This window comes from Convolutriloba macropyga, chromosome 8 (genome assembly GCF_964194025.1).
Source record: "Convolutriloba macropyga chromosome 8, txConMacr16.3, whole genome shotgun sequence".
Classification (NCBI taxonomy): Eukaryota; Metazoa; Xenacoelomorpha; order Acoela; family Convolutidae; genus Convolutriloba; species Convolutriloba macropyga.
Genome location: NC_134475.1, coordinates 20,181,480 through 20,206,858, shown reverse-complemented (window position 1 = coordinate 20,206,858; position 25,379 = coordinate 20,181,480). Strand labels below are relative to the sequence as shown.

The 25,379-nt window shown below is 34.5% G+C and overlaps 1 protein-coding gene across 5 annotated transcripts in view; it reads left to right on the top strand.

The window, feature by feature from the left end:
• Positions 1–25,379, top strand: part of LOC142344575 (uncharacterized) — a 91,323-nt gene that overhangs the window by 65,033 nt on the left and 911 nt on the right. For 3 of the 5 annotated variants that reach the window (XM_075396354.1, XM_075396355.1, XM_075396352.1), the window contains one exon: positions 3,137–3,265. In XM_075396354.1, coding sequence (XP_075252469.1) covers positions 3,137–3,265 — 129 coding nt within the window. The remainder of the gene's footprint in view (positions 1–3,136; positions 3,266–25,379) is intronic. The other 2 variants (XM_075396356.1, XM_075396353.1) reach the window with 1 other exon arrangement.

Here is a 25,379-nt window from a genome sequence, read left to right as displayed (position 1 = left end):
GAATTCGGATTTTTAAAGATCGCAAACCAATTTGGCTTCTAATAAGAATTATCTTCTTAAAACTGTGCTATTTTTCAGTTTTATATAACTTGGTAGTACTATCTTAACAAAGCGTGGTCAAGATCATATACAATGCGCGAAAGTTTTAAATTTTTTTGGCTCATACCACCGCCGCAAAAACAAGGCTTGCCCTTGACTTTGAGGAATGAATTACGATGGATAAACGCTTGTTCGTTGAAAGTTTTGATTAGAACGATTAAAGACATTGCTCTCAGTGCCTAGGCTCTCTTAAGTGGGGTTCCATTTAACCACGCAAAATGTTTTAGGGTGATCTCAAAGCTGTTAGCAGCTTTGAGAAAGCTCAGCTTTTCGATGTTTTTTTAGCTCTGTGTTCAAACCAGATAAAAGCCTCAAGGAAAAAATTCAAACGCTGGATGACATTCCGTTGAGTGATTTCCCTTTCACTGTAACTGGCATTTGCAATGCCTTTAAGCTTTGTAGCAGTGATTCATCTATGGGCAAGGACCTTATACCTTTGTTTGTTTTTTCAAAATTCTGTTACCTAGACTCGGTTTTTTTCAGAATGCGGTCACGTAGACTCAGTTGTGGACTTGGGAATTGTTATTTATGAAAACTTGATATGGGATAAACTTATCAATCAATGTATTGCAAAAGTGTCAAAAGCTTTAAGTTTTTTGAAACGAATTGTCACGAAGGGAGTAACTTTCTCCCGACACAAACTTCTATATATTTCATTCATTTCCATCAATCTTGCATTATGGATCTCCGACATGGCACCACTCTGTAGTGCTTACAAAAAAACTGGAAAAATACCAATTTCGTTGTCCGAATTTGACTCAATAAACCGGAAAGAGCAATTATGTTTAAAGCATGAGGCGGTTAAAGTTTTGCTTATTTGTTTCCAACTAGCACGAACAGATCTGATTGTACTATGGAGTTTGGTTAACGGAGTTATTAATTGTGATCTCGATCTTGGTGTTGCGACATCTTCTACCAGGACGCCTTGAAATGGCCACTTTGAAGTGAATAAGAACAGATGAACAATTCCTCTTCCGAGCGCAACGTGCCGCCAACTTCATTTTACAAAGAAACATAATACATTTTGACATGACTAAAAATAGAGGTTAATTTTTGAATTTGATACTTTTTTTAAAGGACTTGAACCATTTGATGTTGGAAACCATTGCTCTTTTTATAAAAATTTCGTTACCATTTTTGCAGGTCTTAAGCGCTTTCTTTGCGTTTATATTTCTAAATTTGTCATTGTTTTAGTTTTTATGCGTTATGGATTTCCCTAAACAGCAAATGGGCCTTTTTCTACTACTACTATTACTACTACTACTACTACTACTACTACTACTACTACTACTACTACTACTACTACTACTACTACTACTGTTTCAACACTTTAATTCCAAATATGAAATAAAGGCACGGTTGGCAACAAATACAAATACAAACAAAACAAGAAGAGTTATTTGTTTGGTTATTCTGTGAAGTGCTGTACGACGAAATTGTTGAAGGCATTCTTTGAACCGGTTGCTGCTTTCTCCTGCAATCTGGTGAACGATACTTTGTTTCGTACACAGTCTCCTTCGATTTGACTCATCCACGTTTTCCGTTGCCCCCCAGGAGCGCGTCTGGCATGGGCGTATTGATCGGGCGGGTCCCAATCGAAGGCACTGCGGGCTAATCTTCCTGGTTCCATTCTCTGGATGTGACCGTACCATTTTATCCGTTTGAGCATGATCATCGTGGATAGTTGGGGCATTCGCGATCTTGACATAATTTCATCGTTCGTTGCTTTCTCCAGACATGACACACGTAGAATTCTCCGAAGACAACCACAGTGGAAACTCTCAAGTTTTCTCTCCATTAATTTCGAAAGAGTCCAAGTCTCTGAGCTGTACAGTACGGCTGATAAAACGAGTGCTTTGTACAAATTGCACTTGAGGTGCACGCTGAGCTGCTTGCTCTTCCAGAGATTTTGGAAGTTAGCAAACCGTTGTCTACCTTCTGCAAGTTTGCAATTGACTTCCTGGAGGTCTCCATGCTTGAGGCTGACATATGATCCGAGATACTTGAACGCTTCTATGTTTTCAAACTCGTTTCCGATAACATCTTGTACCTTGCAGGAAAACACGCGTGTGGCAGCTGCTTTAGGTTTGCCACAGTATCTCGATTGGTGAACTTTTCGGCCATTGACTGTTTTGAACTTCCTTTCACACTTGTCACAGGTGAGGCTCGCCTCTCGCTACTACTACTACTACTACTACTACTACTACTACTACTACTACTACTACTACTACTACTACTACTACTACTACTACTACTACTACTACTACTACTACTACTACTACTACTACTACTACTACGACTACTACTACTACTACTACTACTACTACTACTACTACTACTACCACTACTACTACTACTACTACTACTACTACTACCACCACTACTACTACTACTACTACTACTACTACTACTACTACTACTACCACCACTACTACTACTACTACTACTACTACTACTACTACTACTACTACTACTACTACGACTACTACTACTACTACTACTACTACTACTACTACTACTACTACTACTACTACTACTACTACCACCACCACTACTACTACTACTACTACTACTACTACTACTACTACTACTACTACTACTACTTTGCATTATCTGATATTTAAAAAGCAAAAACATTATCGATAATTGTTCCGACCAACTTGCGGGGAGAAGAACTATATACTTAAATTGTTTTTTCTTGTTCAGTAAATTTTGGCCGATCGAGATTTTCATTGCAGAGATTCGAGACTGGTATCATTATAAAGCCCGACCAGCGTAGAATATAGAATAATAAAGATTTTTTTTTGGTTTTTTACAGGGAGTTATTGATGTTTAAATTTTTGTGAATAGTAGACGGAAATTTAGAAATTGATCTCAAATGTAATAGTGTTTAAAAAAGAGTCGTTTTCCCCGTAAAATGGAAATCAAACCAATTGGGCAAATGGTCTGAATCGTGTTAAATTTAAATTAAATAGTTTACATGTAGCAATACAGTAGGACAAATTCAGATGTATTTAGAGCAGATTTTTTGGATTAGGGACCAATATGACGTCTTTAGAAGTAGAGTCGGTGAATGGAACTCAAAGAATCAGAACGCATCTCAACGACGAGGCGAGGACGCCAGTAGACAAGAAACGTTCATTGGACGGTAAAGTGAGCCAAGCTGGTACGACACTTTTTATAAAAGATATTTTAACTGACAAGAGGCACACTTTTATTGTTCCAATATTCCAAATGGCCTTAATCTAAAAAATATGTGTTTTCAAATTCTCAAAACCAGATCTAATACTTGCCAAAGTCATTAAAAAAACACCAATACCCAATTCTCACGACGTTGTTTTCACATTTTATTGATAAATGAGAACTATTAGATGACTGGAACTTGTTAAATTTCTTACTTCTGGAACAAAATTAAACAAAAGGGAAACAATGGTTTACTTTTAGACACTCATTTATGCAAAATACTAATTTCAAGCTAATTTATTTCCAATATGCTCATTTAATTTTATAACCGAAAAAAATTGTCAATAAAAGGTCTACTTCTGAACTTACTACAAACCGCAAACTGAGCGTTTTTAAGAAGTTTGATTACATGCAACTAGTTTCTTGTGGATGCAATCATTAAGGGCAGGGTTTGCAAAAATCTGTCAATGTTTTTTGGATATTCTCAAATAATTATTGTAGTTTTAGATAATTAAAAACGGTGACAAAATTATTTTTACTTAAATTTTAGTTTTTTTTTCAATTTTGTAAAAACTGACAAATATGGTTAACTTTGCCGTTTAATTTAATTTAATGCAAAATAAATTTTAATAATGAACTGAGGACGCCCTCTGGATAACAAACACGTCTCATTAGGGCGGCGAAATTTGCCATTTCAATATTCAATATGACGTACTTCAAAAATTTCACAGTATGGCGTACTCTATTATTCATATCTTTGTTCGAACCTTCACGGGGGGGGGGGGGGAGAAACTGTACACTCAAATGGTTTTTTTTTGTGCAATCAATTTTCGCCGATTGATATTTTCATCGTAGAGAGTTGAGAGTGGTATCATTAGAAAGCCCGTCCAGCGTAAAACATTGGATTAAAGAATTTTCTGACTTTCGTGTTTTACAAGGAGTTATCGAGGTTGAACGTTTTGTGAATATTATGCAATATTTTTGAATTTCAGATTTTTATAAATCAAAAATGGCTCAAAATATGTTTTTTTTATGCCACTTTGTTCAAATATGCCTGAAGTAGAGACCTAACATACGCTGTCAAGATCATTGAAAACTACAAAAAGGGCTAGTTGTACTTTCGTTTCCTATAAGAGTCTTCTGGAATTAAAAATTTGCCGGTTTTTGGAAACATTAGCACAATATTTATGCAAAATGCATATTTTTTTGGTTTAATGAAATATTAAACTTGCTAATTGATCTTTTTTGCAAACATATAGCATTAGTAACTGTTTTGACATGGACGCGCAACAAAATTGAGGCTGGGTTTGGACTCTTGATTTTCTACAATCAATAATTATTCAGATTATATTGGGGCGCGGTACTTTCCAAACCATTTTTGCTTTCTTTTTTAGTTTTATGTTGATTACGGCCGCAAAACTTTTCTCTCTGAAAGTTTAATTGAAAATTTCGTATTTGCCTCTAATTGTTGTTTTTTCGTTGTCATTTGAAACGTTCTTGACTACACGACCTAATTGCTTCTATGGATGTTTAAAAGAATCTATTTACTGATTTCAGCTTATAGCTAACGGTGTTAGTGACTTTCATTTAATTTCTTTTTTTCAGAAAATATTTTTGTACTTCCGAATTTTTTTTCTCGTTGTCGTCAACAAGTAACTTCAATCTCATCAACGTTCTGTTCTATTGGTCCAGGCAATGTTTGCTCTTATGGTTTTGTTTTGTCTGACGTCTTTAGTGCTGTGTGTGATATCTCTTACTACTGAGATACGTATTTGAGCCACGAGTGCGTAATAAATTAGTGACGTTGGATTCGAGGTGCGAATCCATTGTATTCAGTGAAATGTAGAATTACATCTTTCAATTTTATCCGACAATATTGTTACGAATGCAGCACTATTTCAATGATGTGGAATTCTGTCTTGAATGTTTATTGGGCTATTCTGATGACCAAACTGAAGAGATTGAGGACAACTGAATTTCAGAGAATTAGTGATGAGAATGAAAAGTATTTTTAGTTAATAAATACTGAAGTGTGAACAAAGTGAAAACTTGACTTTACAGTCGGCGGTAAAGTTTTACTTATATGAATACATATGAATAACTAGCACAAGGACAACTAAAAGTTAAGTACACTTTATCAGATATGGTACAACCGTTCCACATATCCATGGTTTTGACAAATTTTAAACTGCAGGTATTAAAATTCAATAAAACTAATAACATATGTACTGGTTACTATAATCAATAAATTAGTACCCACACTAGCAATTACGATTGAAACAGATTAAGTGAAATGGAATTGTGCTTTCCAAGTAGAATCAAATATAATGTAAACTATTTACGTTTACAAACAAATTTAAACAGAAAACATAAATTAATGGGCAAATGCAGCACAATTATATCATCTTTTATTTGAACAGATTTCTTATAACAAATGACAAAGACTTAACTTATCTTAGTAGAATTGAACAACAAATGAATTTCAAGCGTTTTGGTGCCGGCATTGGTTCAGTGTCACTCACTGTGTTCACCAAGCTCTCGAAACCAGAATAGTCTGGGGCTTTTTTTAGCCCTCTTAGACTTCAAGTTTGTTTGAGTAGATGTCGAATAGGTCGCTGAAAAAGCTGCTATTGACGAGGCGTTGGGTGTATTTGGTGTTGCTGACGACCTGCGTGAGCGACTTGTCCCGGCTTGCGGTTTTTTCGTCTTTCGGGATGACATAGCTTTCGAAATACTGCTATTCGCCGAAGAAATTCCAGAAGCAGTATCTGCTTGAGGCTGGCGGTGTCTTATTTTGATATCTCCCCTGTATTTGTTCTTCAGTTCTTTTGAATGTTGGGCGATCTTTTCTTCCGTGGTTTTATCGTATGGAAGTGGCCTTCTTTGAGCATATTGCCAGAGCAACGTTTCCCGTTCTGCGCTTGTCCCAAACTTGGCAATATCGCTATTGCGTACATTAACTTCTGGTACGTCTGGCTCTTTGATTGCCGTCGTTGTAGGGGATGTTCTGATGACCGTACTGCCGGGTGCTAGTATCTCCCAAAGCCCCATCAAATCCGTCTTCGAACGCTTAGAAACCTTCCGAGCCAGCTTCAGTTCGAGGGATCGTTTGGTTCGGGGTATTGGGTTCGTTAATTTCGGGTGGAGAATAAATCTGGAGACAGACTTATTCTTGTCTCCATTATATTTTCTGCGCACCTCTACTTGAGCCGTCGTCATGCCTTCTTCCACGAGTATCTCACTATTTTCTCCAGTCAGCCAGCCATTATCGTCCTGGTAATCTTCTACTGGAACTGTGTCAGCGTCTAAATAGTGGTTAAAAATAATTTCATATGACAAATTAGACGACATTGGTAGCGTAATTCTATCACTAAGTGGTGTATTTGGTTTCCTTCCAAAATGTGCTTGGAAAGATGTCACGTTTGTGGTCTTTTGTTTATATATACGTAATTGATAGAATACTGACTTTATTGCTTCTTTAATTGTGAATGTGTTTTTTCTAGCAGATAATTTCATGAATCTAAGACGCCTTTTAATTGTTTGTCTTAAACGCTAATCCAATAGCCCTATGATCAGGTGCAGGAGCGGTGATAATGTTGATATTATTTTGTTTACAAAAATTTTTGACTTTATATCCAATTAGACAACGTGCTTGGTCTAATCTAATATTTCGGGGAACTCCATGTATTTGTATATATTCATCAAGAAACTTTATTACATGGAGTCCATTAGCTGTATCGAAAAGTTTACTGTGGGATACTTAGAGAAATGGTTGATACATGCAAGGAATTGTATATCTTGATCTTTTTAAATGATAATTGGTCCTCCAAATTCTTATTGAATTTCTTCGTTACGTTCAGAACAATTCTGTAAAGGTTGCCATTTCGACGATGGAATGACGGTTTTAGGTTCTTACCAATCTCAGTGCAGACTCTGCACTGAGCGACCTTATTGAGGATTTCCATATGCGTATAGGGCCCGAGTGCATATTGGCCTAGGGTAATCATACCCCAACTGCCTCTGTGGGCAAGATGAAGGGATGCGAGCACCGCATCCTGTATAGAGTGTGGTATGGCCACACGTTCAACCGCACAGACCGATGCTGAACGGAAATGCAGCTCCCTTCAATACAAGTGGAGCTAAGGGTTGACCTTGCAACGTTGCTTGTCTTCTTGAAGGATTCAGTCCCTCACTTCCTTCAAGACTGCATCTTTACTCGTGAGAACCGCCAGAAATCCTTTGGTGATTAGTTGTGTTAGATTGTTCTCAAAGACCTCCTCCTTTGAGAGTTCCAAGTTCGGCGATGCTGGCCCTCATTTGAAAAACGGGTGGAATTGGCCGCTGAATTGGATTTGATTGAAATGTTACTCTGCTGGTCGAAGGTGTTGGCAGGGTTTGTTGAACAGCATTTGAGTTACTCATGTTTGAGTTTTTGAGTGGCTTGATTTGTGCTGCGTTTGCAGAGTGAGAAAGAAGCAACTGATTTGTGCGGAGATTTAAGGCAGAAAGCAAGTTGGAATGATTTATTTGGCGGGGTATTGAGGCACGTGTAGAACGTGTGTAATCGACGCTGTTAAAGTGCTGTGATTGACAATTTTGTGGTGCGGAGTTTATATAAACTACTGCAATCGCGTCACGAATGCGGGTAATTGTTGCAACCGCAAACTACTCATTATATTTGTTTATATCGTTTGCTTTTTGATTTGGTTGGCGGGAATTGTGATCTACCAGCCCCAATTTTGCGCCTGGAATATGTTTGATGTTTAAATCAAAAGGTAATAGTCGTTCCACCGAACGGGTTAAACGACTAGTATAGAATTTGTTAGATCTATGTTCCTTCCCTATTGAACGTAATGCCCGATGGCCTGTAATGATTGGTTTTACAAATAAGTAATATTTAAAAAACTCAACAGACCACACTACTCCTAGTAATTCCTATTCATTGATACTGTAACGATAATGATAATGAGTTCAGGAAACGGGACGCGAATGTAGTTATGTGCCAACCTGTTGGTGAACGCTGTTCTAATTCCGCTCCTAATCCAGCTCTAGGTGCATCGCATTTGATCCGGGTTTCCAAGTGTGGATTATAATGTGTGTTTTCCGTGGCGTTTAATTCTTTATATTTAATAAGTTGGAAATGAGTTTCATTTTCATCATTCCGAATAAATTTTGTGCTCTTTTTAAGTAAAAGTCGAAGTGGAGTACATAATTTGGAACGGTTAGGTATAATGAAAGGTATTGTACAGAGCCTAAAATTGATCGTAATTGTTATAATGTTTTAGGTGCTGTTAAATTGCGAATTGCTGATGTTTTATTTTCAAGTAGTGCGATACCAGATTGAGTAAATTTGTAACCAAACCATTCTATTTCAGTTTCAGCGAAGTGACATTTGGGTATGTTTATTCTCAAATTATCATCGTCTAATTTTTGAGACATTTGTGGACTAACTTTAAATGATCTTCTTTTGAGCCACGGCTGACTATTATAATATCATCCAGAAAACAATGAGTTTTATCTAGGCTAACTAATGTGTAGTCCATTACTTTTTGGAATAGCACTGACATATCAGTTAACCTTAAGAATCCGGTAATAAAGCGATATGTAACGGTACCCTCACCGCTAATAATGTTAAAGTTGCAACGCCGAGCCGTTTTTCGGGTCTAAATTAAATTAACTGTATGCGCATTTCAAATCCAGAATTGATTCATTCATAACCAGACCGTTTCATGTGATGCGTTTGTTTTTAGTTTTTTTTGTATCTTGTTAATTAGGTTATCAATATTAGGCATTTGATATTTTTTTTGTGAATAGATTTTTTCAAAATTCTAGAGTCTAGAGCCAATATAACTGTTTTATCTCTTTTCATCGTGATAACAATAGGAAAATTTTTATCGGAACAACTATTTAACTTTATGATGTGTTTTTCATCTAATAGTTTTTTAAGTTCTGCTTTAACTAAGGAGTGAAGATTTATGGGTACTCGGCGTCCTTTTTGATGTGCAGGTGTGAATATTTTATGAAATATAGATTTAACTGAGTGTTTTTTTGATTTACCGATTCGAGAGATTAGATCAGGGAAGTCGAATGCTATTTGTTTCTTGATTAAACCTTGAATTTGATCAACATTTGAGATTTGTTTAGTTTGTGTGAGTGGCAGTTCAAGCTGTGAGAAAAGATCTCGCCCAATTATCGGTCTATGACCGTCTTCAACAACTGTAACATTGGCGTTTGTAGCTACTCAATTGTTGCATACTACCAATGTATTGATTACTCCGATGATCTTGATTAATTCATTGGAGAATATTTTTAACTCGTGCATCTCCGGAGGTTGTACACAAAAGCTCTCCTGAAAATTCGATACTACTGCATTTGCTAGATTTTTGTTAATGATAGTGAAAACGCCCCGAATCCACTAATGCTTTTGTCTCTGTATTTCCGATGCAAATGTTCACATTCACTGGTTCCGGTTCTCTGATATTAAAAGTGTCAGAGATTCTAGCAACACAATTATTATCAAACTCTTCAAAATCAGAATTATAATTGGCATCATAAATACTATGCACTTGGAACATTATCTCATTGTGATTTACTTGCTAACCTGTTGCAACTGTATGCCAACCTCTTGCTGAAGGCTGTTCTAATGCCGCTCCTAATCCAGCTTTAGATGCATTGCATTTGATCCGGGTTCCCAAGTGTTGATTATAATGTGTATTTTCCGTGGCGTTTTCCTACTTTTTTTTAATAAGTTGGAAATGAGTTTCAATTTCATCATTCCAAATAATTTTTGTGTTCTTTTTAAGTAAAAGTCGAAATGGGGGACATAATTTAGAACGGTTAGGGATGAAATTTGAAAGGTAATGTACAGAGCCTAAAATTTGATCGTAGTTGTTTGAAATTTTTAGGTGCTGTTAAATTGAGAATTGCTGATTTTTTAGTTTCGAGTGGTGCGATACAAGATTGCGTAAATTTTTATCCCAAACATTCTTTTTCAGTTTTACCAAAGTGACATTTGGGTAAGTTTATTCTCAAATTATATTCAACTAATTTTTTGAGACATTTGTAGACTAACTTTAAATGATCTTCTTTTGAGCCACGGCTGACTATTATAATATCATACAGAAAACAATGAGTATTATATAATCCAACTAATGTTTAGTCAATTACTTTTTGGAATGCCGCTGTCATATCAGTTAACACATAGAAACCGGTATTAGAGCGATATGTACCGGTACTCTCACCGCTAATAATGTTAAAGTTGCACTGCCGAGCCGTGTTGCGGGTCTAAATTTAAATAACTGTATGCGTATTTCAAATCCAGAGTTGAGAAATAAGCTGTTTCATGTGATGCGTTTGTATCTAGATTTTGTTGTATCGTGTCAATTAGGTTATCAATATTAGTTTGTGTGTGTGATAGTCCAAGCTGTGACAAAAGATCTCGCCCAATTATCGGTCTATGACCGTCTTCAAGAACTGTAACATTGACGTTTGTAGCTACCCAATCGTTACATTCTACCGAATTATTGATCACTCCGATGATCTTGATTTTTTCATTGGAGAATGTTTTTGGCTTGTGCATCTCCGAAGATTGTACCCTTGTTTTGGTTTCATTTGTAGTTTATCCTTTCTACAAACTTTTGCAAAACGATTCACAATGCCGCAGTTTTTGCAGTTTTTTCCGCGAGCAGGGTAATTTTGACGATGAGTAGCTAACATCCATAACCACAGTTAGGACAGATTGTAGGTTCGACAAAATTATTCGTTGAAGGTCAGGATCTGTTCCAAGTATTTTGAGTGACGTTGATGGATATATTCGCTACCTCATTTGAATTCGAATGAGCACTTGTTTCTGACACCTTCAACTGATTTTGGATACCAGTCTCAATATTCATCGCCACTTCTAAGGCTCTTTTTAGCCAACCTCGTTTCTTTCAGTAGCTCTCTCTGAATTTCGCCATCCTGTATATTTGCAATGAAAACATCCCGAATAATAGATTCCTCATGGCTGCCGAGGTCACAGTTCAAAGAGAGTTCTCGGAGACATCCGTAGAATTTTTCGACCGATTCTCCTTTAAGTTGTTTTCGGGTTAGGAAAGTATAGCGGTCAAATGTTATATCCCTCAGCTTGGTGAAAACTTTATCCAAACTCTCCCAAAGGTCTTTTGTATATATCTGATCAGTTTGAATAGTTGGTTTCTGGGAGCCAAATATTTGACGGCCTTCCATACCAAGACTAGGGTAGGTGCGCGAGACGACTTTGGGGTGGCAAAACTTCCATTGTCTATCACCGCACAATTTTCTGGCCGTTTCAATCTTCTGACACCTGTTAAGCCATGCATTCTTTAGTTGTTCGTTCTGAATTGTGCGGTCTCTTTCCCTTTCAGCACTACTTTTGTCCAAATCTTTTTCGTAGAAGGGTTAAGGAGGGAGAGCAACTTTATCCGGTGGTTTTTCTTGCAAAGTATCTATCAAGATAATCTCTCTGGCGAGTATAGCCAGTTTTAGAATTATTCTCGAACGTTCTCATCTCAACGGGGTTTTCAAAGTCGGCCGTTCCCAAAAGGGTTCTATTAAGTCTTTAGTGCTGTAGGTGATATCTCTTACTACTGAGATACGTATTTGAACCACGAGTTCGTAATAAATTAGCGACGTTGGATTCGAGGTGCGAATCAACTGTGTTCGGTGAAATGTAGAATTACAGTTTTCAAATTTGTCCGACAATAGTGTTACGAATTCAGCACTATTTTAATGACGTGGAATTCGGTCTCGTACTTTTATTTTGCTTTTTTAATGACAAAACTGAAGAGATTGAGAACAATTGAATTTCAGAGAATTAGTGATGAGAATGGAAAATAATTTTTGTTAATAAACACTGAAGGGTGAACAAACTGAAATTTTGACTTTACAGTCGGCGGTAAAGTTTTAATAATATGAATACATATGAATAAATTGTAAGTTAACTAGCACAAGGACAACTGAAGATTTAGAAAACTTTATCAGATATGGTACAACAGTACTGTGTTTCCGTAAGAATTTTGTGAGTTGTCAATACTTGTCAATTTTTTTGGTTATTTTTCTTATATTTTTCAAAGAGAACATATTCATGAAGGACATTTATATTAAAAGGAAAAGTACCGCAAAATTCAAATTTTTCTGTCAATTCATTTATGATTGTCCAGTTTTGAAAAGCATTTTCCAGGTTGAGAATTATAGAGTGTATATGACAATTCATGTTGGTTTTTTGTTTAGGTAGAAACAATATCAAACCGCTGATTTTTTAGTGAATTCTGACTTCTGCGCAAACTCACAAAAGAATTGAATTGCTACTAACGATGAGTCATCACTTGCTGCAATTTTAATCAAACTACAAACTAGGCAGTTTTTAAGAAACTTGAAAGCATTCAAATCAAAGAAATTGATAGTGAAATTTAATTAGCTAGCTCTGTCACAATCAACTAGTTTTTTGCCTATAGTTGTGTTCAATTGACTCGAACTCTGCCAAAATCTATAAATTGAAGAAATCTATTAGCATGCATTTTTGCTGGCGGTTCTTCCCCGAGTCAAAAGTCCTCCCTAAAATCCTCCCAATTTGTTGTAAGAGTGGGGGGGGGGGGGGTGGGGGTAATTTGTCTATGGGGGTAAATCGATGTAAGAGTGTGGGGGTAATTTGTTCAGAGGGGTAAAATGATGTAACAGTTGGGCTGCAATGGGAGGACTTTTCAGGAATTACCCCCTGACTGAAATTGCCATGTAAGAGTGGGCTGCAATGGACTGCAATGGGAGGACCTTTAAGGAATTACCCCCTGACTGAAATTGTCATGTAAAATTGGGCTGCATTGGGCTGCAATGAGTAAAACGATGTAAGAGTTCGGGGGTAATTTCTCCATTACCCCCGAACTCTTACATTGTTTTACCTCCATGACAGACCAAAAAAGATGTAAGAGTGGGGGGTTTATTTGTCTTTTACCCCCTCACTCTTACACCCTTTTACTATCCTTGGAAGCCCAGTGCAGTCCAAAAGTACCTAAGAGTTTTGAGCTGCATTTTCATAAAAAATCCTCCCGTTGCAGCCCCACTCTTATATCATTTTGGGCGGAAAAATTCAACCCGGGTCCCTCACTTATTGCGTGATCATTTGAGCAAAATTTATCTCATGAAAGTTTTTTTGCATATATGCAATATATTTTTTAATGCATATACACTTTAATCAGAAATGCAAAATTTGAGCTACTAAATGTTTCAGTACCTGCTATCAATTTGAAAATGAGAATAAAAAAATTGATTACATAAAACCGAGAATTACTTATAAGTTTTTCAATTCTGCTTTTTATTTGAGGTGCAGTAAAAAAAAGTTTAATCCCGGGTCGAGGAATTCGTCAAAATTGATGTAAGAAATGCGCTAAAAACCGCTCAAAGAAATATGTTTCAGCGGGTAAATCTTACACATTAATCCGCTAAGTCTGCTGATTTTTCAGCACTTTCTTACATAGTTTCAACACTTTTCAGCACATTAAGCGGATAATTATGTAAGATCTAACTGCTGAAAAATTAATTTTTCAGCGGCTCTCAGCGCATTTCTTACATAACTTTCAGCAGTTATGTTACATAATATCAGCACTTATCTTGTGCATTTTCAACGGTTTCCTTAAACAAGTTGAACATTTTTGAGTTGTTTTTGCCTACTGTACATTCAGAAGAAGCAACTGTGCAAGATTAAAAAGCATTGCACTAGGGCAGTTCAACTTACAAACAGTTGGATATCTGCCAAAAGAGTTAAAAATTTCGTCTAATCTTACGATAAACCAGTTAATGCAGCTGATGTATAAAACCAAATTAACTGATTGATTGAAACCAGGTAGCTTAAGTATAATTATCTTTCTTCTTTTACATATGATGAATGTGTGACGCTTTTCACTTAGTCTGTTTTTCAAAAAAATGAGTTTTCATTAAAAAAAACCACGCAGGGTTTTGATTTATTAGTGGCTCTTCTTATGTGGAAAAGTTGAAGGAGACTACATGCTGACTACATTATAAGCAATAGTGAGCAAAAAAATTGCACGTAAAATTATATAAGAAATGCGCTGAATCCGCTGAATTTAAAATTTTCACAAGTGCGGAAATTATGTAAGAAAAGTGCTGAATCAAATGCTGATTTTATGCAAGAGATGCCCTGAAATGTGCTAAAATTTTTTATTTCAGCACCTTTTTATCGATATTCAGCGCAATCAGCACAAACCTTACATAATTTCAGCACATTCAGCGGATTTCTTACAAAAATATCCGCTTACAGCTGCTGCACCTCGACCCGGGATGTGTATGATGGCTGTCTCTGGTAATTTGAAAAAACATGGCACTTCGGAGCATATGAACTCTTTAGATACTGTGGGGTTTTCTTTTCGAAACAACATAATGTATTCAAACACAAGGCGGGAAGACCAATGGGCTATAATATTCTTTTATGGGTATTGAAGTTTTAAAGTCTGATCATGGCAGATAATCGTCTGGATGGGTCTGATCATGAACAATTTTAATCTGGATGGGTCTGATCATTAACGCACACCTCGACCTGGCAAACTTTTCTCTTGTAAGACATAATTAGACAAATATATGGTCCATCCTAAATTAGATCTGCTTTCATTGAGCATTTGAGCAATTGAATTTGAGCTTTGTTTTGTTATATATAGTTTATATTAAACGTTGTGGTATTGTTTTGTGGTGCTTTAAGCAAACTTGTGATCTTTAAAATGTGATCTTTTTTCCGTGTAAAAATTCATTATTCAACCCACTCCTTCGCTAGAAAGTATCTAAACTTCTTCAAAAATTTTCTATAACGCTTTTTAAAATTTTTTTTCAAGAATTGGCTGACAGTTCAATGTACACAATCTTCCTCTGTAATAAGTTGGAATAAATAAAGAGAATAGCTGTCCATGACCGCCCGGGTTGAGAGGTCAGCAGCTGTAAGTGAATATTTTTTTAGGAAATCCGCTGAATGTGCTAAAGTTATGCAAGGTTTGTGCTGATTGCGCTGAAAAATGATGAAACAAGGTGCTGAATCCGCTGAAATAAAATAATTTAGCACATTTCAGCGCATCTCTTGCATAAAATCAGCATTTGATTCAGCACCTTTCTTACACAATTTCAGCACTTGTAAAAATTTTGAATTCAGCGGATTCAGCGCTTTTCTTACATAAATTCAGCACTTGTTAAAATGTTAGTGGATTCAGCTTCTTTCTTACATAATTTCGGCACTTGTGAAAATTTTAAATTCAGCGGACTCAGCGCCTTTCTTACATAATTTTACGTGCAATTTTTTTGCTCACTATTGCTTATAACGTAGTCAGCATGTAGGCTCCTTCAACTTTTGCACATATGAAGAGCCACTGATCAATCAAAACTCTGCGTGGTGTTTTAGAAATGAAAAATCATTTTTTTGAAAAACAGACCAACTGAAAACCGTCACACTTTCATCATATGTAACGGAAGGATAAAAATTATACTTAAGCTACCTGTTTTCAATCAATCAGGTAATTTGGTTTTATACATCAGCTGCATTAACTGCTTTATCGTAAGATTAGACGAAACTTTTAAGTCTTTTGGCAGATATCCAACTGTTTGTAAGTTGAACTGCCCTAGTGCAATGCTTTTTAGTCTTGCACGGTGCTTCTTCTGAAAGTACAGCAGGAAAAACAACTCAAAAAGTATCAACTTGTGCAAGGAAACCATTGAAAATGCATAAGATAAATGCTGATATTGTGTAACATAGGTCCTGAAAGTTATGTAAGAAATATGCTGACAGCCGCTGAAAAGTTATATTTTCAGCAGTTAGATCTTACATAGTTAACCGCTTAATGTGCTGAAAAGTGCTGAAATTATGTAAGAAAGAGCTGAAAAATCAGCAGATTAAGCGGATAAATGTGTAAGATTTACCCGCTGATTTTTTTCAGCGGTTGTCAGGGCTTTTCTTACATAAATTTTGACGAACTCCTCAACCCGGTTGAAGAGAATCTTTTGTACGCTAATGTAAACCATAACCTGTAATATGAAAGAAATTTGAATATGCTATTCAGATTTTATGGTAAAAATTTTGAGAGATTGCTTTGTAATAATTGTTCCGACCCACTTTAGTCAGGAGGAGGAGCAGCTATATACTCAAATGGTCTCTTTTTGATCAGTCAGTTTTGGTTTATCGATTTAATCCTTGTAGAGAGTTTTAAGTGGTATCATTAGAAAGCCTGTCCAGCGTAGAATGTAATTTTTTTTTAATTTTCTCTACAGGGAGATTGCGTGGTTTAAAGTTTTGTGAATAGCAGACGATATTCCTTTGTTTTTAATCACATTTTCCAAATTTTCAGCAGTTTTTCGTCAATTTCGCTAAACAATGTTAAAAAATTTTAACCATAGTGCTATTGGGGTTCGCTCAATCGTTCGATTCAAGTCTTGTGGTTACAAATTATGCTACACATTTTTTTTCAAAAATGGGACCAAATATGCCTTTTAGGCCATTTCCCTCAAGTTTATTAAAAGTAGACAAATTTAAATTGCGGCCGTATTTTTTTTCAGAAATGACAGCTAGTTGTACTCCCTTTAAATTTAAGAGTCTTCTGGAATTATAATTCCGCCAGTTTTATCAAAGTTAAACTTGATAATTATACAAAAAGCATTGAAGCATTAAATATTTTTGATTTACTAAAAAAATTGTTAGAAATGAATCTATTTCGCAACCATCTGAAATAATTGAGAGTTTGATTATCCACGCAGCACTATTCGGGATCTCACCATGGATCCTCACGGAAATTTTTAAAAGATTTTAATGAGGCGCGATTTTTTAATATTTCCGCATTTATAGTTCCATTTATGTAAATTACTAAAAACATTTTTAAATCCTTGCTCAATTTTTAACAGTAAATAATTCCAAATAGGAACCAATGACCATATGTTTTGGTTTGAGAGAAAAACTATTGATTTTTCTGGCTCTGACCAATTGCTTTTGTAAATTTTGATAGAACTTTTATGTTTTGCTTTTTTTTTCGTGATAGTTTTTCTAGTCCATTAACTTAGACTCCCCAAACAAAGATCCAATTGGTCTTCTAAGAGGTACAGCAGGGCCGAGACAATGCTTTAAATGATTAAATAACGTCTCTAATGACTTTAAATGAATTTGTTTTAAGAAAATGTGGCTGAATTTTTGAACTATTTCATATACCACATGAATATTTCATATTCATATGCCACTATTCATGAATATTTCATTTTCATATGCAACTATTTAATAATATTTCTCTCAACTTCTGGCGTAGTCTCACTAAAAACACGGGAAAAAATTTTCCTATGATTAAAAATAATGTTGCTAATGTTTTTACTTTTAACTAATGGTTTCCTGGTTTTCATACTACGAGTTTTCAATTTTTTTTTAGAAAAAGTTCGAGCTTAATTGCGCATTTTCCTTAAATACAGTTTGTTTCCTTGTCGAATTATGACGTTATTTACAGGACCAACTGAAGTATAGAACAAGGCGAAAATGCAAAGCGCTTAAAAAGGTGTCTCTGAAAGTTTCAATTGTTTTCGTCGAACAGTTTTTGGGCGGAAACAAAGTAATCTTGCAAAATTTAAGAAGTTTTCTTGAACTTTTTTGCCGTGTTTGCTTTTGTTTTTAGTTGTTGTACGACATACACCTGATAAGGATAGGTATCAATTGATTTTCCAGGACGTATTACTGATTTTTTTAAAAATATTCTGTTTATTGCTATTTGTTTTAAAGAATTACAAAAAACCAAAAAAAGTTTTTCACATTGTTGTTTTTTGCTTGCAATTTTGTCACCCTGTAACTCAATCTGACTAAAGAGAAGTATCTACTACTTTTGTTGATTCATATAATATTTTCTCGGTTAATTAAATGTTTTGACTGATGGCTACGACCACTTAGTTTCAAAAAATATTTTGATATTTCTGTAGTGTTCAGTTTTTGGGTTCTTTGTCTACATTTCTACGTTGTCGCATCGTTGATGTTCAAGTGCAAACCAAGTTCTTGCAGATACCAACTGATAACAATAGTGCCATAAACACTGGTGTCCTGAAATTGATTGTGAAGTTTTGGCTTCTGCCTGTATCTTTAGTTTTTTAGTCTCGTGACTTAGTGTACTCTGATTAATAAGTACTCGAATTTTTCATGTGCAGTATTTATGTTTGTCATGACTTCTAGAAATGTTTGTTCTCAAAATCATCTTTGGATTTTGAGCCGCGCCACTTTTTTTTAGTTCGCTTTTGTTCCATTTATAGCTGTGACGACCAGTCACAACCTGTTTCAAATGAGTTTTCAAAAAAATGTCGGTTAAATTTGAACTTTGCCAATGCTTTATCAAACTTTTCTCAACGTATGGCGTAGTCTCACTAAAAACAAGGGAAAAACTTTTCTTCTGATTCTAAATTAATGTCTTTAATTTTTTTATAATTATTTAACGGTTTCTTGGTTTTGATACTACGAATTTTCATTTTTTTTTTCATTTTTGAGCATAATTGCACATTTTCTAACTTCATTTTGTTTCCTTGTCAAAATGTCACCTTATTGTCAAAAAACTGAAAAAAAGAATAGTTGCTGGCGAAAAAGCAAAGCGCTGAAAAATGCGTCTCCGAAAATGTCAATTGATTTTGTTGATCAGTTTTTGGGCGGAGACAATGTTATCTAAGAAATGCAAATTTTAAGATAATTTTTTTTTTACTTTTTTCCTGTGTTTGCCTTTGTTTTTTGTTGTTGAACGGCATACTCCGTATAGTTCTCAAATGCATCTCAAGGACGTATAACTGAAAAATTTAAAGATTTCAGTTTGCTGCTATTTGTTTTAAATAATTTCAAAAAACAAAAAAAACTACAGTGTTGTTTTCTGCTTTCAATTTTGTCACCATGTTACACAATCTGACTAAAGAGAAGTGTCTACTACTTTTGTGGGTTCAAAATCTATTTTCTCGGTTGATTTTATGTTCGACCAATTTGTATCAATAATTATTTTGAGATTCCTATAGTGTTCAATTTTTGGGTTCTTTGTTTGACATTTCGACCTAGTCACTTTATAAGGAAGACCCATTGATGTTCAAAAGAGAACAAAGTGATGATTTACAGTTATTGCAGATAACAATTGATAACAATAGTGCCATAAACAGTGTGGTGCCCTGAAATTGATTGTTAAACTTTGGCTTCTGCCTGAATTTTAGTTTTTTTCAATATCGTGACTTAGTGTACTCTGATTAATAACAGAACTAATTGTTTTTCTGAGGTTTGCAAGTAATCTAAATCTTCATGTGGAAATCTTATGTTTGTCATGACTTCTGTCATTGTTTGTTTTCGAAATCTTTTTTGAAGTTGTGAGCCTCGCCACTTTTTTAAATCTCTTTCGTTCAAATTATAGCTGAGTCTCTTCAACAACAGATCACAACCCGTTTCCAGTGTGCTAAAAACTTATTTTTATAACAGTTTTAGAATCAATTTTTTGTTTCAAAGAAAATGTTGGTTAATTTTTGAACTGCCACTACTTTATCCTTTTGTCTCAACGTCTGGCTTAGTATCTTTAAAAACACGGAAAAAGCTATTCCTGTGATTATAAATTAACTTCCTGTTTAGTTTTATAAATGCCTGATGATTTCTTGGTTTTGATATTATGAGTATTCAAAGTTTTTTTTATAATTGAACATAATTGCACATTTTATATGTTCATTTTGTTTCCTTGTCGAAATGTCATCTTATTGTCAAAAAACAGAAGAAAAGAACAGTTGCTTGCAAAAAAGCAAAGCGCTGAAAACTGCGTCTTTGAATATGTCAATTGATTTTGTTGAACAGTTTTCGGGCGGAGACAAAGTTATCGTGCAAAGTCTTAGAAATGTCTATTAGATTTTCCTGTGTTTGCCTTTGATTTTTCTTGTTGAACGGCATACACCGAATAGGTCTCAAATGCATCTCAAGGACGTATAACTGAAATTTTTAAATATTTCAGTTTATTGCTATTTGTTTTAAATAATTCTAAAAAACCAAAAAAAGCTTTTCACATTGTTGTTTTTTGCTTTCAGTTTTGTCACCATGTAACTCAATCTGACTAAAGAGAAGTATCTACTACTTTTGTTGGTTCATAAAATATTTTCTCGGTTAATTAAATGTTTTGACTGATGGCTTCGACTACTTAGTTTCAAAATTTTTTTGAGATTTCTGTAGTGTTCAGTTTTTGAGTTCTTTGTCCACATTTCTAGGTAGTCCTTTTATAAGCTATACCCGTTGATGTTCAATTGAAAACTTAGTTCTTGCAGATAAAAACAGATAACAATATTGCCATAAACACTTTGAAATTGATTCTGAAATTTTGGCTTCTGCCTGTATTTTAGTCTTCTTCAATCTCGTCACTTAGTGTACTCTGATTAATAACAAACCTCATTGTTTTTCTGAGGCGTTGCAAATAATCTAAATCTTCATGTGAAAATCGTATGTTCGTCATGAATTCTGCAAATGTTTGTCTTCAAAATCATTTTGGGATTTTTGAGCCTTTTCATTTTTTTAAGTCGCTTTCGCTCACTTTATAGCTGAGCCTCTGTAACGACAGGTCATAAACCAAACCGTTTCCAGAGTGCCTCAAATTTGATTTTTATAACAGTTTTAGATTCGTGCAATGGTTTTAAGAAAATATCGTGTAATTTTTGAATTTTGCCAATACTTTATCATATTTCTTTTAACTTCTGGCGTAGTCTCACTAAAAACACGAGAACGCTTTTTCCTGTGATTAAAGATAACCTTGGTAACGGTTATGTTTTTAACTAATGGTTTCTTGGTTTTGATACTACGACTTTTCAATGTTTTTTTTTAAAAAAAAATTCGAGCTTAATTGCGCATTTTCTATCTACAGTTTGTTTCCTTGTCGAATTAAGACGTTATTAACAGGCCCAACTGAAGTAAAGAACAGGGCGAAAATGCAAAGCGCTTAAAAAAGGCGTCTCTGAATATTTCAAAAGTTTTTCGTTGAACAAATTCGGGCGGAGACAAAATTATCTTGCAAAACTTAAGAATTTTTCATTTAGTTTTCCAGTGTTTGCCTTTGTTTTTAGTTGTTGTAGGACATATAACTGATAAGGATAGGTCTCAAATGCTTCTCAAAGACGTATAACTGAAGATTTCATTTCATTTTCATTTTTGTCACTCAATATGACTTAATGTAACCCAATATGACTAAGGAGAATCTCCACAACTTATGTTGGTTTAAACGAAATTTCCTCTGTTGGTTTTATGTTTTGTCTGATGGCTTCGACCATTTAGTTTCATTAAAATTTCGAGATTTTTGTAGTTTTCGAATTCTGGATTTTTTTGTCGTCTTTTCCACGTAGTCCTTTTATAAGGAAGACCGTTGATGTTCAAATGTGAAGCAAGTGATGACTTACAGTTCTTGCAGATAACATTATATAACTATAGTGACTTAAACACTGGGGTGTCCTAAATTTGTTTTTGGAAATTGGCTTGTGTTTTTTAGTTTCTTAGCCTCGTGAATTAGTGTACTTTTGTTTATAACACACCCTATTTTTTCCCTGAGTTGACGCAAATTAATTCAAATCTTTGTGTGGAAATCAAATGTCTGTTATTAATTTTGGAAATATTTTTTGTCATAAACATATTTAAATTTCTTCGCCATTTCTTTAAACTGCGTTGGTTCAATTTGTAGCTTGTTCTCTGCAACGACAGGTCACAACTCGTTTCTAGTTTGCTACAAATTTAATTTTTATAACAGTTTTAGATTCATGCAATTGTTTTAAGAAAAAATCGGGTAATTTTTGAATTTTGCCACTACTTTTATCATATTTCTCTCAACGCGTAGTCTCACTAAAAACAAGAGAAAAAATTTTCCTGTGATTAAAAATAATGTTGCTAATGTTTTTATTTTTCAATAATGGTTTGCTGGTTTTGATACTACGAGTTTTCAATGTTTTATTAAAAGAAGTTCGTGCTTAATTGCGCATTTTCTAACTACAGTTTGTTTCCTTGTCGAATTATGACGTTATTAACAGGACCAACTGAAGTATAGAACAAGGCGAAAATGCAAAGGGCATAAAAATGGCGTCTCTGAATATAGTTTTTTGTTGAACAGTTTTGGCGGAGACAAAATTATCTTGCAAAATTTAAGAAATTTTCATTTACTTTTCCTGTGTTTGCCTTTGTTTTTAGTTGTTGTAGGACATATAACTGATAAAATTAGGTCTCAAATGCTTCTCAAGGACGTATAACTGAAATTTTTTTTCACTTTCATTTTTGTCACAATGTAACTCAATATCACTTAAGAGAAGTCTCCACAACTTGTGTTGGTTTAAACGAAGTTTCCTCGGTTGGTTTTATATTTTGTCTGATGGCTTCGACCATTTAGTTTCATAAAAATTTCGAGATTTTTGTAGTGTTCGGATTCTGGATTTTTTTGTCGTCTTTTTCATGTAGTCCTTTTATAAGGAAGACCGTTGATGTTCAATCAACTGATGATTTAGAGTTCTTGCAGATAACATTATATAACTATAGAGCCTTAAACACTGGTGTGTCCTAAATTTGTTTGTGGAACTTCGGCTTCTGCTTGTGTTTTTTGTTTTCTTAGCCTCGTCAATTAGTGCACTTTCGTTAATAACAAAACTTATTTTTTCCAGAGTTGATGCAAATTAATCCAAATCTTTGTGTGGAAATCATGTGTGTTATGAATTTTGGAAAATTTTTTGTCATAAACATATTTAAATTTCTTCACCATTTCTTTAAATTGCGTTGGTTCAATTTGTAGCTTGGTCTCTGTAACGACAGGTCACAACTCGTTTCTAGTTTGCTACAAATTTAATTTTTATAACAGTTTTAGATTCATGCAATTGTTTTAAGAAAAAATCGGTTAATTTTTGAATTTTGCCACTACTTTTATCATATTTCTCTCAACGCGTAGTCTCACTAAAAACAAGGGAAAAAATTTTCCTGTGATTAAAAATAATGTTGCTAATGTTTTTATTTTTCAATAATGGTTTGCTGGTTTTGATACTACGAGTTTTCAATGTTTTATTAAAAGAAGTTCGAGCTTAATTGCGCATTTTCTAAATACAGTTTGTTTCATTGTTGAATTGTGACGTTATTACGGGACCAACTGAAGTATAGAACAAGGTCAAAATGCAAAGGTCTTAAAAATGGTGTCTCTGATTATTTCAATAGTTTTTTTTGAACAGTTTTGGGCGGAGACAAAATTATCTTGCAAAATTTAAGAAATTTTTGTTTACTTTTCCTGTGTTTGCCTTTGTTTTTAGTTGTTGTAGGACATATAACTGATAAAGATAGTTCTCAAATGCTTCTCAACGCCGATTAACTGGAAATTTATTTTCACTTTCATTTTTGTCACAATGTAACTCAATATGACTAAAGAGAAGTCTCCACAACTTGTGTTGGTTCAAACTAGATTTCCTCGGTTGGTTTTCTGTTTTTTCTGATGGCTTCGACCATTTAATTCAAAGAGATTTCGAGATTTTTATAGTGATCGAATTCTGGATTTTTTGTCGTCTTTTCCACGTATTCCTTTTAAAAGGAAGACCGTTGATTTTCAAATTAGAACCAAGTGATGATTTACAGTTCTTGCAGATATCATTATATAACTATAATGCTTTAAACTCTGGGGTGTCCTAGTTTTGTTTGTGGAAATTTTGCTTCTGCTTGTGTTTTTTTGCTTTCGTAGTCTCGTGAATTAGTGTACTTTCGTTAATAACACACCTTATTTTTTTCCCTGAGTTGATCCATATTAATCCAAATCTTTGTGTGGAAATCATATGTCTGTTATGGATTTGCAAATATTTTCTGTCACAAACATATTAGGATTTCTTCGCCATTTTTTAAAATTGCGTTTGTTCCGTTTGTAGCTTGGTCTCTGTAAAGACAGGTCATAACCCGTTTCCAGTAAGCTATAATTTAATCTTAATAATGGTTTTAGTTTTTGATTTTCGGCGTTGTTTCAACTTCAAAAAATGTTAGAGATAATTTTGTAATTTTACATTATAAAAAATTTCCGTTTTCTTAAGTTATATCAATAATGATTGCTCCCACTGGCTTTGAAATTTAGGCAATTAATCATTTTCAATGCTCAGAGTGACAAGTTTTTATTTTAAATGCTTCACTGCCATTTTTTGCACAAAGTTTAATCGAATTTTTGCCGTTATTTGTCTCTTCCTCTGTAGTCGTATGACGTACACTGGATACTGAAGTTCTTCTTTTAGTGATTTCAGTTCATACCTAATGATATTAATTGCTTTGAAATTCATTATTTGCTGAAATAGAAACTTTTTTTTTAACTTCGCATCTTTTTGTTCCTTTTTGTCGACCTCTTACCCGTTCTTATTGAGGACAGGTCCCATATCTTTTCTAGTGAAGTACAGTTTAATTTGTTTTGTTGATTGTGTTATTATTTTTTAGAATATAGACAACTAGTTTTGGTCGTAAATAATGTTTGTTATTTGACTTTTTTTCATTGTCTATTCTAGTAGTCCTATTAACAACAATCGTCATATGCCCATTAGTGTGGCATTATTGAATTCTATTAGTGGCTTATTAAAGGATATATATGTTTGTCAATGTTTTCTAACTCTTCGTCATTTTGTAGCCAATTAAGTCAAAAATGTGGGTGAGCGGGGTCATAACATTATGCGCATACGCTCATTACCGAGTCTCCTTGATATACTTGAATCTTGTCCTTGACATTAATAAAAAATATTCGTGCTTAACTGTCGTCTTTCGTCAATATTTTGTCCCAATATTTATTGTCTTTCAGATGAAGATTTCAAATAAGAAATTATTTTTTTACTGCTTTAAGAATTTGAAAGAAAAAGGGTGATATTCGAATGTACACGATTTCAATCATGTACATTGAAAAACAATGGCACTTACCCAAAAATTAGGATTGATTAAAATTTTCACAAACTTAAACTACTGCATTTTGTACGGTTTTCTCCGGAAAAAATCAACTTACTGATAGTCCAGTTAGATACCGTAAGAATTTGGAGCAAATAAAAGGGACAGCTGTTGACGACCGGATATCATTTTTGTGAGATGAGAAAACCATAAACAGCATAATTGT